At 40.7% G+C, this 17,008-nt stretch overlaps 1 protein-coding gene across 43 annotated transcripts in view; it reads right to left on the reverse strand.

Moving 5' to 3' along the window:
- The window catches only part of RIMS2 (regulating synaptic membrane exocytosis 2), a 601,125-nt gene extending 585,849 nt beyond the window's left edge, over positions 1–15,276 (reverse strand). For 11 of the 43 annotated variants that reach the window (XM_053208500.1, XM_053208499.1, XM_053208494.1 and 8 more), the window contains exon 1: positions 14,115–15,275. In XM_053208500.1, the coding sequence (XP_053064475.1) occupies positions 14,115–14,290 (176 nt within the window). In that variant the 5' untranslated portion in view covers positions 14,291–15,275. Of the gene's footprint in view, positions 1–14,114 lie in introns of all 43 variants that reach the window. The other 32 variants (XM_053208520.1, XM_053208512.1, XM_027064065.2 and 29 more) reach the window with 10 other exon arrangements.
- Between the last annotated feature and the right edge of the window lie 1,732 nt (positions 15,277–17,008).

The raw sequence follows: 17,008 nt of genomic DNA on the forward strand, positions 1-17,008 counted from the left end.
GGAGCCTGCTTTGGATTCTCTCTCTCTCTCTCTCTCTCTCTCTCTCTCTCTCTCTGCCCCTCCCCCACTCGTGCTCTCTCTCTCTCTCTCTCTCTCTCTCTCTCAAAACTAAACATTAAAAAATTATTGAAGAAAAAAAGATTTACATGACTGTCAGATAATGAAAATATTTGGAAACATTTCAATAACTCTTCACTATTTAGTCATATGGCAAAGTTAATTCTCTTTCCATAAAAATAAATCCAATTATTAACTAAAATGAATACTTAAGAATACTTATGTGCTCTTTATATTCGAAGAATATAGAAGAATTCACACTGCTTGCCCCCAACGCCCCACCCCACTGGCAGTTAGACCAATATTTTTATTCAGGAGGAAATTTTTAAACAAATAAAAAATGAAGAGCAGATTGGGAGTGAGTTGAGGGAAATAAAGTATTATAAACCCATAGAAAAGTGCATTGTAAAATATTTCAGAGATATTATTCTGGAATTTGTATCTCTGTATACAAAATATATTTTAAAAAAATAAAAGTAGTACGAAGTCTACTTTATAAAAAAACATATATCCAATTGTGTCTAGGCCACTCACTAATGTAAGGAGAAAAATGGCCCCTCAAAGGTATTCACACTCTAACCCCGGGAACATGTAACATATAACATCTCTTACATGGCAAAAGGGATTTTACAGATATGATTAAGATGGGGAGATTATTCTGGAATATCTGGGCCGAGTCTAACCATCTGAGTACCTAAAAGAGAAAAATCTTTCCCCACTGTGGGCAGAGAGAGATGTAGTGACAGAAGAAGGGCCAGAAATGGCATCATGAGAAGGATTTTCCAGATAAACACACTGAGGTGCAAAATTACCAAGTAACAGCTGAGATTCAAGCCCAAGTTGGCTGACTCCATAGTCCAGACACCTAAGCACTATGGTCTTAACTGTTTTCCAGAAGACTAAATAGCAGTGTGATGGAAAGAGAATGACTTTTGGAGTTAGAAAGATCTACCCACCTCTGTGTTCTGCTACTTACAGCCTTTGTGACCTGAATCCTAGCACACAGTAGTCACCAAACAAATGTTAGTTCCCTCCTTCACTTTCTGCTACAAGTCTAGAGACCTATTCAAATTCAAAGCAAATCCTATGTAGAAGAGACTTCAGATACAAACTGAATACTAGTCTCACACTCCTGAATTTCCATTTCTCTTTCCTCTCATTCCACATATTCCTTCTAAGGAATCAGCTAAGACAACCTATGGTACCACAAAACTGTCTCTATATTCTAAGCTTTCATTATTACATCAACAAAAATAGACTGTCATTTTACTGTAAGAACATTACTAGAAAGTAAGGAGAAAAAAAAGTTTAAAGAAATGAAGCATGAGGTATAGGTAAAACAAAGGGACTTCAAATAATCTTAGCCATAGTACCTCAAAGAAACAGCTTATTACACACATCTTCTAGTTCATCTCTTTGGCTCAATTTTTTTACCATGTTGCCTTGTTAATATAGTTAAAAAGTGGTCACTACCCATATACTAATATGTTTTAAGTGAATATTCTTTATCACCTACAAATCAACTTTATCACCTGTTCTAGACATTGAACGTGGTCTTAACAAAGGCTTTGTCCTCAAAGGTGCACAGCCTCCACACTAGCTGGCCATTTAAATGTCTATGCTCCAGTTCTCTTGATTTTAAATCTCTGGGGATTTTCAAGCATACCTACAGAATGATCCAATTTCACACATTCTCTCAAGATTCATTTAGCTTCCTGCCCCTGCAATACCACCATCATCATTGCTCAGAGAATTTTCTTTTTTGACAATGGTTTCCAAAATGCTAACGACTCCTATTTCAAATAGAAAAATACTCCACATGAGAGCAAAAAAAAGTGTCTACCACCAGCAAAAGGTGGCTTAAACTCTCGCATCCTTGAACAAATATTTATTAAATGAAAAGTCTTTTAAGTGAAAAAAGTTATTTATTAAATATATGGTCTTCACTGATTTCATGTGTTGTTAAAAACACATGCTTGATTCCTAGTTTAACTAACACCATGCACCATAACCAATAAATGGCATGTCCAAGAAGGATAACAATGAAACTTCTTGCAAATGTGACCACCAAATCCCAAACATAATCATTTCTTGAGGTATCAGCAACTATCCACTGTTAGGCAGTGCTACACTTAATTAATCACTCAAAACACATTTATATCCACTCACAATGGACTACCCACTGCAAACACAGTCCTTTTTCTATAATTTATTAGAAAAGAGGAAAAGTAATTCAATGACTATGATATAATAAAAAGTAGTTATTAAGAGTGCAAATTCTAGAATATGACTGTCTAGGTTTACATCCTGGCTCCCCACTAAAAACTTTGAGCATACAACTTCAGTCTTCATTTTTTTCATCTATAAAAATGATAAAATAATAACTATCTCATAAGGTTGTCATGGGGGCTGAATTAGATAATGCATATATAATGTAGCATACTAACAGCACAGTAAGCATCCAGTATATGTTGGCTATGGAGTATTAATGTTGTAAGAGTTACAGTAGAAGTATGCAATAAGGGTTGTGAGAGCAGAGGAAAACCTAACCCAGTTTTCAGCTGGTTGGAAACCTGACATATATCTGGATTAAGAACTAGTAGGACTTAGGAGCACATCCGGCTGACTCAGTCAGTGGAGCATCTGACTCTTGATCTCAGGGTTGTGAGTTTGAGCCCCACGCTGGGTATAGAGATTACTTAAAAATAAAATCCTAAACAAAAAATAGTAGAACTTAACAACAGAAAAGTGGGTAGGGCTTTCTAGGCAAAGAGAACAATATATCCTAGAATATTAAAAGAAAAAAAAAACAATAAGGAACTAACTTCAATTTGATACAACCAAAGGTGTTCCCCAAGAAAGACTACCAGGATATAAAAACTGATAAAACCTCACAAAGGGACTTCTATGACACACCTAGAAATCTAGACTGCATAGTAAATGCAGTGGGGAAGCACTGACAAATATTAAGGACTTTAAAATAGATTTGTGTGTTGGACTGTTGTACTATTATGGAAGATGGGTTAGAGGTGTGCCTGAAAGTGGAGATACCCATTTGGAGACGAATGATTAAGGAAAGTATAATAAAGGCATGAAACAGTGCCCCGACAATGAAGACAGAGAGAAGGAGAGAGATTTCGAAGATCTTTGGAAGAGAATAATGACAGGATTTGGTAACTGATTATATTTGAGAGCTTAGGGAGAGTAAGGAAATTAGAAGGACTCCCCACCACCAGCACCAGGTCTCTCTGGTCTTACAAAATTCACTTCTGATTTCTATAAACCTTCCTAACCTTTAGTTTGGAAATGGAATTTAACCATAGCCTTCAACCTGCAAAACTTCTAACATGAGGCTTCAATTTATTCTAAAATGGATCCTAGCTGGGGTGCCTGGGTGGCTCAGTTGGTTAAGCATCCGACTTTGGCTCAGGTCAGGATCTCACAGTTTGTGAGTTCAAGCCCTGTGTCAGGCTCTGTGCTAACAGCTCAGAGCCTGGAGCCTGCTTCAGATTCTGTGTCTCCTCCTCTCTCTGCCCCTCTCCTGCTCATGCTCTGTCTCTCTCTCTGAACAGTAAACGTTAAAAAAAAGTTTTTTTAATGGATCCTAGGATTGCAAATTTTTCTGTCTTATTATGAGGTCTGTGTCCTATATCTGCTTCCAGAGCAGGTATCTCTGTGAAGATTCAGTGTACACACCTACCTTCTTGCACCTTCTCCAACAAATCCCCAGTTGGGGTACCGCCCACTTGTCATCAAGCAGATGAACAGACCCTTCCTGGTAAATTCTGTATTCACAAATCCTATGGCTGATTTAAGACTTAAGTCAGCTTAGACCAATCATTAAAGAGAAATCAACCTGTGGTAATAAAGTTCAGTACCACAGAAATACTTCTGGAGTCGACCAGTGTAGACGGGAACTTTAAAGCTTTCCAAAGTTAAATAAGTAACAGATAATAATCATGAGAATGTATTACTTACAATAGCCACAGTAATAGATACAGCCCTAAAATCAGTGACTTAACAAAGAAGTGTATCTGTTATTCATACAAAGTCTAATGGAGGGGGGAGGCTAAGTCACCAGCCAGAACTTAATTACCCCAATCCATTTAGAAACAAGGAAAGCTGGAAAAGGTAGTCCAGGGCTAGGCAGTGCTGCATAGCAACAACTCTGTGAAAGAGGAATGTTAATCTTTGATGAACACCTAGCTATCTCCACTACAAAATTCATTTTTAACAGAAAAAAATTTTGTGCTGATAAAAACATCAATTAACCCTTTCAGCTCTTGGTCAAAAGGAATTATGTGTGATGTGTGATGAAATAGACTGTTCATATATGCACCTGAGAAGCAAATTTTTCACCAATAAACACCATTATGGTTATACTGTTATCTAGCTATATTGTTCAGGATATCCTTTTTTCCCAGCTTTAACATCCTAGAAGCCTAGCTGCAGAATGCATAAAACTGCTAAGTTATTTTTCCCTTACAGCTGAACATAAACTTAGTTGGGGGGAAAAAAAAAACTGCTAAAGAACATAAAGAATTCTATCTTCCTCCTGTGACTAAAAGAGCATTTAACCAGAACCTCTGTTTAGCAGAACCCACCAAATTACGTGTGTGTAATGTAAGAAGGTTAAGTTTTTATAATCTATAAACTGTTTGAAAGTTCTTAACTCTAAATGTCTTTAAAAAGCGTTTAGCTAGCACTATGTGATATGGAAAATACAAATTGGAGCTTTTTGACATGTGTATATAATGTACATCTAATACATGTTCATAATACATAAACTATGTAAAATTCGTCCATTCTTAGCCTAATTTATACTATCTAGTTGCTTACAGTTGGGGGGGGGGGCAGTAACAGTTCTAGAGAGAAAATAGGTGAAATAATATTCTATCACTTTTAGACCTAAACCTGTTCTTAACTTTTCCCTTTCTATAATTCTACTTCTAATCCTATTTCTAGAACTTCCCATCACACAATCTAACAAAACTTCTCTCTCTTTCATAACACAATACGGTATGAAATCTGCAATAATTCACTAAGCTAAGATAAAGAGGAACAGAATCTTCCCCAACCACAATATGTCATTTACACAGCTAATCTCTTATCTTTATCTTCCTAAACTACACTCACATTTCCAAAATTCCCTTGGAGGTGATATAGGAATATATACAAAAAAGGAAATTTGTTCTAGTTAAATCTAACATATAAAACAAAGATTGCGCAAGAGTTAAAAACATCTGAAGAATGAAACAAAACCAGATGGTGAGAAACTCACGGACACAAAGTTGTCAATGGGAGCAAGGAATGTTCAATAAAAGAAAAATAGATCTGTAGTTTTGGGGGAAAAAATGACAAGACGTTAATAGATTTAGTAGAAAAAAGTTTTCTAAGCTAAAATACGAAGTAGCATTCCTCACAATTAGGAATGGATTCAAACAGTACTGATCTTCTTCTCCCCTTTTTCTTTGGTTCTCTTCTTTCTCCCTTTTTGCCCTTTTTACTGCTACTCTATTATTTCCCATCCTGTCCCCCCTATATCACAAGTTATAGTCACTTCTAGTACAACTATTCACATCATAAGCTGTTTAGAATAAGAAAAACAATAAAAGAAGCCTTCTCCGGCTGGTCTCTCAAGAGAACAATGGTCCTGAGACTAATTTAGAGAGCTGACCATCAGTGAGATGAGCAAAGACAGATCTACATGATGTACAGCAGTCAGTTGAGCAAGTCAGGCACCCTGAGAGCTTACTTTACCCTTACTTTTTTACCCTTACTTTACCTCCTGTTGTCAAATCCCAGTAATTTGGCTCCTAAATATTTCCAAATCTATCCTGCCTCTCCACCTCCAGCAGAAGTGTCCTCTTTCAGGGGCGCCTGGGTGGCTCAGTTGGTTAAGCGTCAGACTTCAGCTCAGGTCATGATCACACAGTCTGTGAGTTTGAGCCCTGCGTCCGGCTCTGTGCAGACAGCTCAGAGCCTGGAGCCTGCTTTGGATTCTGTGTCTCCCACTCACTCTGCCCCTCCCCTACTCATACTCTGTCTCTCTCTCAAAAATGAATAAATGTTAAAAAAAAATTTAAAAACAAAAGAAAACAAAAAAGAACTGTCCTCTTTCATATCTCCATCATATATCACCTGGATTACCAGAAGACTCTCCTAACTACAGCCCTGGTCTCTAGCATCAATCCCTCAGACTGTAAGGCTGGGGGGTGCCCAACCAAATCTGATTACACTGTGTCACTGCTTAAAATCCCTCTGTTACTCCCTACTACCTTCAGGATTAAATCCAAATCAAAGGAAAACATACAACGTCTTTGAAGCTCTGACCCTTGCCATCTCTCAAGTCTCCTCTACCAACTCACTTCCAATAAGCCTTATGCTCCAGACATTGTAAACCACTTCAAATCAGTTTCTTGACTGTGCCCTGCCTCTCTTTTACAAATGAGAGTTAAAGTCTGGGATAGAAAGACTTGGGAGTTTTCGTATTTTTGCTTGGAATATCTTCCTCTGCCCAATGAACATCTACTCATCCTTTGAGTCTCAGCCTAGGTGTCATCTCCCCCAAACTGGATAAGGTGCTCCTGTTCAATGAATATATCCATGATACACTGTGCACGTGGTCTCCCAGCACTTATCATGCAATATTGTAACTGTGGTTTATCATGTTCCTTATAGTGACTTCCTACAGGGTTAGCTGAGAATGGTTAAGAGTGTTTTAACACCCAGAAATAGATATCTGCATTTCATCAGGTGACTAGAGAATACGACAGTATCTGTAGTCTCTAGAATCTTTAACATCTAGGAGTAAAATTTCTACATAATTAAAAAGGATAAAATGTGTTACACCCTCAAAACAATACCAAAGAGACAGCAAACTACTCACTTGATTACTCTGACATATTTTTTACTATGGTCATGATGTTCCAAAAACACTTTTACTGTGTTTTTTCATGACACTTCACATTTCAGTGTGCTCATGCGATTATGGTTGGCCTTCAGTTGTCTGTCTCTGAAAGGAATGAATTATAGAAATTTCTATCCAAAATATTCTGTGCATCACTTACCATTCAGCTCTGTTAAACACACTGGAAATATACAAACACTTTCAAAGTAAAGTCGTAATTTTTAAAGCAAAATATTCTTTATATTAAAAAATAATTACAATTTCAAGATGACATATTACAATATTCTTCTGGTTTCTAATCAAAACAGATGTGCTCTTAGTCTAAAAGAAAGATGCATCAAGGGGCGCCTGGGTGGCTCAGTTGGTTAAGCGACTGACTTCAGCTCAGGTCATGATCTCGCAGTTTGTGAGTTCAAGCCCCATGTTGAGAGTCCCTCTCTGTCTCTGCCTCTCCCCCGCTCATGTTCTGTCTCTTTCTCTTTCTCTCTCTCAAAAATAAATTAACATTAAAAAAATGTTTTAATAAACAAATAAAAGATGAGTTGCAATCATACGCAAATACTGTAAGTTTTCTCCTAGTAAAAAAATAATAATAAATAAATAAGCAAAATTGCACATAGGTTTAAAAATTACAATTGATTTTGAAAATAAGGGCACTACTACCTAAGCAAACTTTTTTCTTCTAGATCTTCAAATTTCACCTTGAAAGCAAGCACTACCTAGCTGAACACAGTATTTTATTCCCCAACATTTCATTCAGTCACCCAACTAATATTTTTAAGTACTACTATTAAAACATTGTGTTGGGTTAGAATGGCTGATATGGTGAACAAGACAGACATGGTGTCTGCTCTCTGGGAGTTTATAATCTAGCAGGGCAGACAGACCATAAACAAATAAAGAAATCGTAAATTTTAATAAGCATAACTGGAAAATATTAAAGATGATATGAAAAAGAAGAAAGAACCTACTTAAGAACATGGGGCAAGAAAGAGCTCTCTAAGGAGGCAAATTTGAAGCTAAGAGGCAAAGTGGAAGTCATACAAAGAGTGTGTGCATTTGAAAAGCAATGGAAAGCAGAGGAGCACTCTAAATTGACACTTCAAAATGAGATTAACCTGATAAGATTCGCTGAGTTCTCAGATATAAGACAAATAAATAAATACATATTTTGATTTATTAATAGAGTAAAAAATTGATCCCAGACAACTGTAAGGACAATCACAGAGTAATTTGCACAAATTAGTTCCCTCGCATTCACCCATGATAATCAGTATCTTGCCAATAACCAATAATTTGGTGTCTTATTTCTGCTGCTACACCTTAGTTTCAGACTCTCTAAAAATGTTTTTTGCTGAGGAAATTGCTGCCGATTCATGACCTTCCCTCTCCATCCTGGGCTTCTAGATAAATAATGAAGGCACTTAAAAGTCCTTCGGGCATTTTTTTGACTTCCCAGTAGACAAGGAAGAGAATGTCTCAATTGGAAAAAAAAAAAAAAAAAAAAAAAGTTAAGATTTCATCCAAGAAAGCTATGATAATATTAAGGTTCAGAAACTATTGTCTAGGGGCACCTGCATGGTGGTTAAACGACTGACTTCAGCTCAGGTCATGATGTCACAGTTCGTGGGTTTGAGCCTCACATTGGGCTCTGTGCTAACAGCTCAGAGCCTGGAGCCTGCTCTCTGGATTCTGTGTCTCCCTCTCTCTCTGCCCCTCCCCCGCTCATGCTCTGTGCCTCTCTGTCTCTCAAAAATAAATAAATGTTAAAAAAGAATAATAAGCTATTGTCTATAATCAGTTAATAACGACTTTTTTTGGCACACTTATTTATGCCAGGACATTTAATCTACATTGATCATAACAATCCTTCAAGGTAGGTGTTATTATTTTGATAATACAGATGAGGAAACATGGGCTCAGAGAGTTTAACAACATAAGCAAGACCTTACAGTTATTAATTAGTAAAATAAGGTTTCAAGTCAAAATCCAGCTGGCCCCTCACACTTGCCTCCATTATCTCTCTTCGTCACACAGTATAATCAGTTCTTTATCAATATATACTCAATGACAATATAGTCAACAAGAAGATATTATTTAATTATCCTAGTTGTTTTAAAATACAGATTATATATAAAGAATTGATTAGGTACTTTCTCATAAATGCCAATCAATTTTTTAGAATGCATTTGCAATTCTTAAAACTGATAGATTTTTCACTCTTGACAATGGTCGTGGTTATTTACATAATCATAATAATGATTTTTGTTTAAAAGTCTTCGTGATTAAATTGCATTTTTATTTCACATGCCATGTTCTTAAATTTTCATTTTAGCTATAAGAAGAAAATATGGTAGTCTTTTAAATATTAGAATGAGAAAGATCATTCTAAGTACATCACAAACTCAAAAGACATAAAACAAAAAGTGAAAAATTAAAATGCATTTTTTAAAACTACTGATCAGTAAAAAAAAAAAAAGGCATAAAAAAGGTCATAAAACAAATGACAATAAAAAGAGCTTCTACAATTCACTAAAAATGACCAAAAGAAAAACAAAAAACTAAACAAATGCAAAAGGCTCTCAGCCTCACTGATAATAAGAAAATTTCAATTAAATCTACGATGGCATATCTTTCACCAAAGTATTGGCTAAGAGTATCACACACTGAATTGGAAAGGATATGAGAGCCTCCCTAGTTTAGGTCACTTATGCATACTTATTGTATGAAAATAAATTTGGCAATATTTATTAAAATTTAAAATATACTGACCTTTTGACCCAACAATGCATTTCTAGGAATTTATTCCAGAGATATATTCAAATATGTAAGAAATGATATATGCACAAAGATATTTATTGCAGTGTTGTTTCTAATGGCAAAATTAGAATCAACCTAAATACCCATAAATATGGTTCTAGATAAAGAAATTACAGAACATTCATAAAATGAGATATTACACAGCCATTAAAATGAATGAGGAAGCTATATATTAATGGGTGTGGAACTGATCTCCTAACAAGTAAACTGCTGGGCACATTTATGTTTTTTATGTTTACACATATACATCCATACATCTGTGTGCACACACACACATTATAGATGCACACAATATGTGATATATACACATATCTACTTTTACACATAGAGTATTTCTGGAATAGTATACAATACAGTGGCAAAAGTAGTTGCCTCTGGCTTGGAGAAAAAGTAGCTAAGAAATTTTGTACCATAGGTATATATTATCTATTCATAAAAAAGCTTATAAATTGGCTTTGAAAAATACTCTTAAAATTGAATTATTAAAAAAATTTAGAACTGCTCATCTATGTTTTAAATATAAGCTAAATTATTACTCTGATCTATCAAGAAATCTTTACTCACTGTCTTCTTTTATTTGGGAAGCAAATAAAAGACATTTGACATTAATAAAAAATCCAAACTGAGAATACAAAGATAATTTACACAGCAAAAAACATCATTATTTCTAATTTGTTATAAAAAAAAATCCTTATCTGAAAGACTATGATATGCACATAGAAACTCAATAAATATTTACTGAATGAATACTTACTTTTCTATTGATTTCAGTGGTTTTGCTTATCTCATACATTTTTTTTCTTAATACCACATCAAAAAAAAATCACTCGAAAATATAAACCTAATAAATTATGCCTTTCTTTCAAAAAAATTATTCTTCATTTTCCCAACAAAATTTATAAACTGCCTCATTAACATTACAAGTCATATCAACATTACTTATTAGTTACCTAATATGTGCAGGTGTTAAGTATGCTGCAAAACACAAACTCCAAAGAAGGGTACATTATTATTCTTGCCCTCAAGAAGTTTACAATCTTGAAAGATGAGGCTTAAAGACATTAATAAGTAAAAGAACACTATAGATTTTACCTATAGATTGAGTTATCAACACTAAAACTGTATGTGGATTTCTGGTAAGGATAAAAAAAAACATTTACTGATCTATTGAGGGATCTGCTGAGATACAGATGCTTCAAAATTTTAGTATCTCAATCAGACGTAAAATAAAATTACTTGATGGTGACAGAAGATTTCCGAATACACGGATATTCAGCAAGGCTTTGAAGAAATTGCTAATAAATATAAATAGTCCTTAATTAATCTCTTCATAAAAAGAGAGATTACTATACTGGTCTCAATGTCTTTTGATCACTCACCTCTCCCATTAAAAATATCTCAGGCGTGAACTTCTAAATACGTGCATATGTATTTACAAATTATATGGGTCTTAATATTGTCAATCTATATATTAAATATCAGTAATACTTAATTTCTTTTTCAAAGAAAGATAGAACTTGAAATATAAGTTTTAATATTCTCTTCCTGTACTCCAACATATCATCCTGTGATGTACTTCATACACACATCCCCCTTGGTATGAATTCTTAATATGAAAATATTTTCATCCAATGGTTTCAATTTTTCACACATCAAACTTTAACGTAATTGTTACAAGGCAGCAGACATCAACTTGATTTTCAGTTTGTTTCTCTCTGTCCATGACCTTCTCTCAAAATAAATGTTAACATGCAATTAAATGGACATCTCTAATTAAATGGACATCACTAAAGAGAAACAAAGGACAGTGTAGTCTTGACCAGATAAATGACCCCTAAAACTTAATGAGAAATAGTAATCATTGAAGAATACTAATATCACTTTTTCTTATATATAGTATTTGTAACTTAATACCCAATATTGATAATATATTACTTAATACATTATAAACTTATTTAAAACAATTTTTCTTTCATTATAATTCTATTATAAAATCTAATGTTTTCCTCATTTTTCTTGCCTAGTCTTAACTTATTTAAAAAGCCAAAAACATTTTTATAGAACATTTAAAATTAAATTTGTAATTATATTATGCTTTAACTCCAAAAAACTTCTTGTTAAAATGAATATAAAAATAATTCTGAAGCCATGTAGGCCATTTTGAGGTATAACTCCTTCCAAGACTAAGTTAGGCAGAAATGCAAATAGATATTTAAAATAAATATGAAGATTTTTCATCAATGTAATCTCTCTGAGTGTATGAATGTATGTTTAGAGAGTGTTTCTACCTAAACTGTGTGAATATGAATGCATGAACATTCTATGTATTTGCATAGCATACAGGCTTACACAGAAAGGTAATGTATGTAATGTAATGTACCTACCTGAAAAAGCCTTTCACAACATTTTCCTAATGTAACCTATTGTTCAATCTGAGTAATTCTTAATTCAGTATTGAAAAATTCATTTACATCTCTATATACTAGAATAAGTGGATTTGGAACTACAGTGAACTAGCCAGTATATACTATGATTTAGCATACTACAAAGAAATAAAAACACACTGTACATTTAAATATATGGGCCAAAGAAATAAAACTATGTTTTATTTGACATCACTTTGGCAACACTAATTTTATCACAATTATAGTAGAAAATATAGATTCATATACTTAAATATCAAATTCTAAGTCATCAAAAAAGCTAGACATTGTTAGTATATATAGTAAAGCAAAGTGAGTATTATGCTCAAAAAGCTTTTAAAAATAATGCTTTATTCTAGCATTAGTTAAAATAAGCTACTTAAATCTCATAACCATTTTTCATTTACCAAGCCTACTAATAAATCATATTCCCAAACAAGTCTCCAAACCCACAAATTAGCTTTGGAGAAGTAACTCTTCTTTATTCCAGTTAGTATGTCAGAAATATTTGTTCTTAGTCCTTCAATTTTTCTCAAACATGTACAGATATTTGATATATTTTTACCATAATTTACAGTATTTTCATTAAAGTATGAAAATATATATGTATAGACAGAATTATCTCTGTATAAGTGTATTAAAGAATACTGAATTCAACAACCTGTTTTTAAAATTTACATGATTAGAGGTCAGTGTATTGCATCCTTCATAGAGGAACTCTACTCTTTCAATTTTGTGTTTCTGTGGAGAATATGGGAAAAATATATTTGATAACATGCAAAAGAGCAGTCCCACCGCTGGCATATAAACTGTCCAAGTTAATCTCTTAGTGAATAATTCAAGTAAAAAGAAAAAACTTGAGTTGGAAAAACATAAAAAGGTTAAGCATCTTCTGCACAATCTCTTTCACACAGTATCTGAGAAATCAAATAACCATAAAACATTTAACAGCTAACCTGTAGAAACAAATCTCTTTGCTAGACTGACAAAAGGCGTCTCAAAGCTGTATCTCTGTCTGGACAGTTCCCTGGTGCTGAAGTTACACAGCGCTAAACCGCCGCCTGGGTGCTGCTTTTACTCTCTCACCCTCGGCAAAATCCCGGCTGCCTACACTATGAACACGAGTAGTAGAACTTCACAAGGTAGGAAGCATCCCAAACTGCAGTAACGGTAGGAACTGGAGCCTCTTCAGAGTCTCTTCTGGATTAAACAGATTTACTAGTTGCAAACAGGAAGAGCAGCAGAGTGCACGGTGTTAGAACCCGCCGAGGGGGAGGGGCTGGAAGATGGCGGCGGCCGCACACCCACCCGAGACTTGCCAGAGTTTAGGCCCCTCGCCTGCACAGCCGCCCCCCTGCCCGCAGCGACCGCGGGCAGCTCTGCTCGTCTCCGCGTCGGAGGCAGGGCCGCCCTGCGGAAGCGCGGGACGAGGGGCCCCTGCTGCGCCCGCATCCCCGGCGGCGCGCCTTCGCCCGGGTCCCGGCCAGGGAGCACCTGTGCACGGCCATATTGGATTCATTGCCCCAGTCACTGCCACCGCGCGGGGGCGGCTGGAAAGGAGAGGGGACGCGCGGAGCCTGGGTTCAGCTTCAGCCCCGTGGGGACCCTGAAGCCCAACCGGCCCGCGGGGGAAGCCGTAAGGACGCCCGGGAAAATTACAACGCCTAAAGGCTCGCCACCCTCATCTCGGCCGGCCTCGGCACCTTCCCTTCCCGACACACACACCCCCGCGCTCTGACACCCAGAAAGCAGCCCCGGCGGCCGGCGCCGGCCGCAGCCCTCGTGGCCCAGGCGCCGCCGGCTGGAGGGAGGGCGGCGATCCGGGGCGCGCAGGCGGCCGCAGGGCAGCGGCCGTGGGGGCGGAGGGGAGGGAGGGAGGCGGGAAGATGGAGCCGGGTCCTTACTTGAGCACCGACTGCTCCTTCTCCTCTTCTTTCTTCTGCCGATCCATGACGGCCAGGATGATTTTCCTCTCCTCCTCCGTGAGGTGGCTGAGGTCGGGCATCTCGGGCTGCAGGGGCGGCTGAGAGGCCGCCGGGGTGGGAGCCGGGCGGCCCCGCGGCCCGACAGGAGCCGACATGTTTGGTGGAGCCTAACCACCCTAGGGAAGCAGGGAGGCAACTCCACTGGCGGCGGCGGCGGCACCCGCGCGGGCGGCTGGGGCAGCCTCCGGCGCTGGGACAAATACATACAAATCAACGGCCTTCAATCCACGGCGACAGCCCCCCTCCCCCAAGAAAGAAAGAGCGGAGGGGGAGGGGAGGGCGAGCGCGGCGGGGAGTGAGGGCTGAGGAGTGCGCTCCGGGAAATGTTTCTTCTTCCCGGGGGCGAAGGGCTGGCAAGTGAGCGGTTTGGCAGAGAGGAGCGGGAGGCCGGGCCGGGACGCGGAGTGCGCGGAGCGGCGGGGGAGGGTGGTGGAGTAAGGTGGCGGGGACGGCTAAGGGTGGGGTGACTGGAGGGAGCGGGCGGGAGGGCGGCGCGCCGGCCGGGGCGCGAGTGTGTCCGGCGGGGGCGGGGGCGCGCGCCGCCGCGGAGGGGAAGGGGTAAGCTGCGAACCAGCCCCCTGGGGGAGTCCCGGGAACTCGCTTCGAGCGTGGGGAGGCAGCGTCCCGCCAGTCGGAGGGACGCCGGGGCGGGAGCAGAGAGGGGAGTGAGGACGCAGGGGCTAATTTCCCAGAGAAGCAGCTCAGCTGTCCCGCCGGCTGACGCGTCACTGGGCTTCCAGACGCCGCGGAGGGAGGACCCCTCCAGAAACGACCAGGGAAGGGCCGCGGGGCCGAGGGCGGCCGCCGGAGACAGCTCCGGGCTAAAGCGGAGAAGCGAAAGCTAGGAAGGGATGACTAGGGCTAGCGGCGGAGATTCCCGGGGCCACGGCCCACCGGCTGCCAACGCCCGGATCCGAGCGAGCTTCGACGCGTAGCAGGGTCGGGCGCTGGTGCTTCCTCATCACGCGCCCGCCCGCAGACCCTCAGCGGCCGCCGCCCCTTGGGTCGGTGGAGTCGGCGCCGGGGGCCCGCTCCCTACGCCGCTGCTGCCGCCGCGGCCGCTCGGTGCCGCCGCCCGCGCCTCCTCCGCCCCTCCACCTCCCGGGCTCCTCCCGCGGGGGCCGCGTCACCTCCTGGCCGCCCAGGCCCGGGCCAGGCGAGCACCCCTCCCGAGCGCGACCTGTGGGCTGGGGGCGGGCGGGCAGAGGAGGAGTAGAGAGCGAGTTTTCAAGGGGGGGGGGGGGGCGCCCAAGGAGTCGAGAGTAGGGGACAAGAGCGTGAGCTGTGCTGGATGGGGGCGCCCTGTGGGTCAGGTCTGGAGGTAAAGGAGTGGGAGCCTGGGGGCGGGGAGGAGTGTGGGAGGAGTGTCAGGTCCGGAGATGGGCTGTGACCGGGAAGTGGGGGCGCCTAAGGTTTTGGAAAGGAAGGAACAGTGTGGAAGGAGGAGGATGCCCAGGTGTCGGGCTCAGAGGTGAAAGAGTGCGTGGAGGGGCTCCCCAGGTGTCGTGGGTGGGGTCCTTCAAGGAGGGAGAGCGTTGAGTTGGAGAGGTTCCCCAGGGTGCAAGGTGTGGGAACCCCCCCGCCCCTGGCCGGGGTTACTTGAGGGGAGGGAGAGGGAGCTATGAGTGAGTGGGGAGTGCAGGTGATTTAGAGGACCTGGGACCCTATGCTGGAGGTGGAGGTTGGGGGGAGGATGAGGAAGTTCTGGAAAACTGAGGGCTGATGGCAAAGAATGCGTGGAGAGGCCCTGAGGGGACAATGTGGGAGAGCGCAGAGAGGTAGGGAAGTGAGACTGGGGGAATTAGGGTTTAGCTGGGAAAGGTGTGAGGATGAAGAGGCGCCAGGAAGCTGTGAGGGTGCTAGGATCATCAGGAGAGATCCTAGGTGAGATGATCCCAGGTGAGAATGAGCTTGGGCCAAGGGCTTAGGCGGGAGCTTGGCCCTTTCCGGGGGAGCCTGGTCTAGAGAGAAGAGGCCGAGAAGTGAGGGGATCGGGTTAGCGTCTGAGTCTGGGTTTAGAGGCACAGAGACGGATTCGGTACTGAAAACCAGCTGCAGGAGAATGGCCGGGGCTGCCACCGCCTTCTGTGGACCAAGCTGAGCTCGGCCCGGAGGACTGTCCGGGTGGGGGCAGAGCAGGGAGCGGGCTGGGAGGCGTAAGGGGGAGGCCAGAGTGGTCCTGGCTGGGGAGCGCCTTCTGGGCGCTCTCCGCTAGAGCGGTGGATGACCGAGTTGGGGAGTGTGTGTGAGCGCGTGTACATGCATATGTACACACCCCTGCCTCGCCTCCCACACTCATAGTGTTTGGTACCAGGCCTGATTATGGTAAGATGAGTAGTGTAAGGCCTTTGGGGTTTGTATTATATTTACCTTCTTGGTAAAGGGGGAGCTCTCTCCCCCCTCCCTCTGTTCCCCAGGTACCATATGACTAACTCCCAATTTAAGAGAGCTAGGGACCGACAAAGCAGCCCTAGAAGTCTCTTGTGATTTCTAAGCTTAAATATCTGTTTCTTTTCTCCCATGCTTTGTAATTGGGAAGAGGGAATAAGGAAAAGTTTACTTAAGTGCTGTTTGTTTGTTTTTTAACTCACTTGCTTCAAACAAAGCTAGCATACTCCAGATAATTCCATTTTCATCTTTTTAGAGCTGAGCAAACTAGAAGAGATCATATGCATCCCAATTTATTTAATTTTGTTTTAGAGCTAGAGAATTTTTATAAATCTCTAAGCTGACCTCATCATCCTATGGCAAACTAAGGACTTAAAAATCAGACAGCTAGTAAATGGCAGCACTACAACTAGAACCTAGATATT

The sequence above is a fragment of the Acinonyx jubatus genome, chromosome F2 (assembly GCF_027475565.1).
Source record: "Acinonyx jubatus isolate Ajub_Pintada_27869175 chromosome F2, VMU_Ajub_asm_v1.0, whole genome shotgun sequence".
In the NCBI taxonomy this organism is placed as follows: Eukaryota; Metazoa; Chordata; class Mammalia; order Carnivora; family Felidae; genus Acinonyx; species Acinonyx jubatus.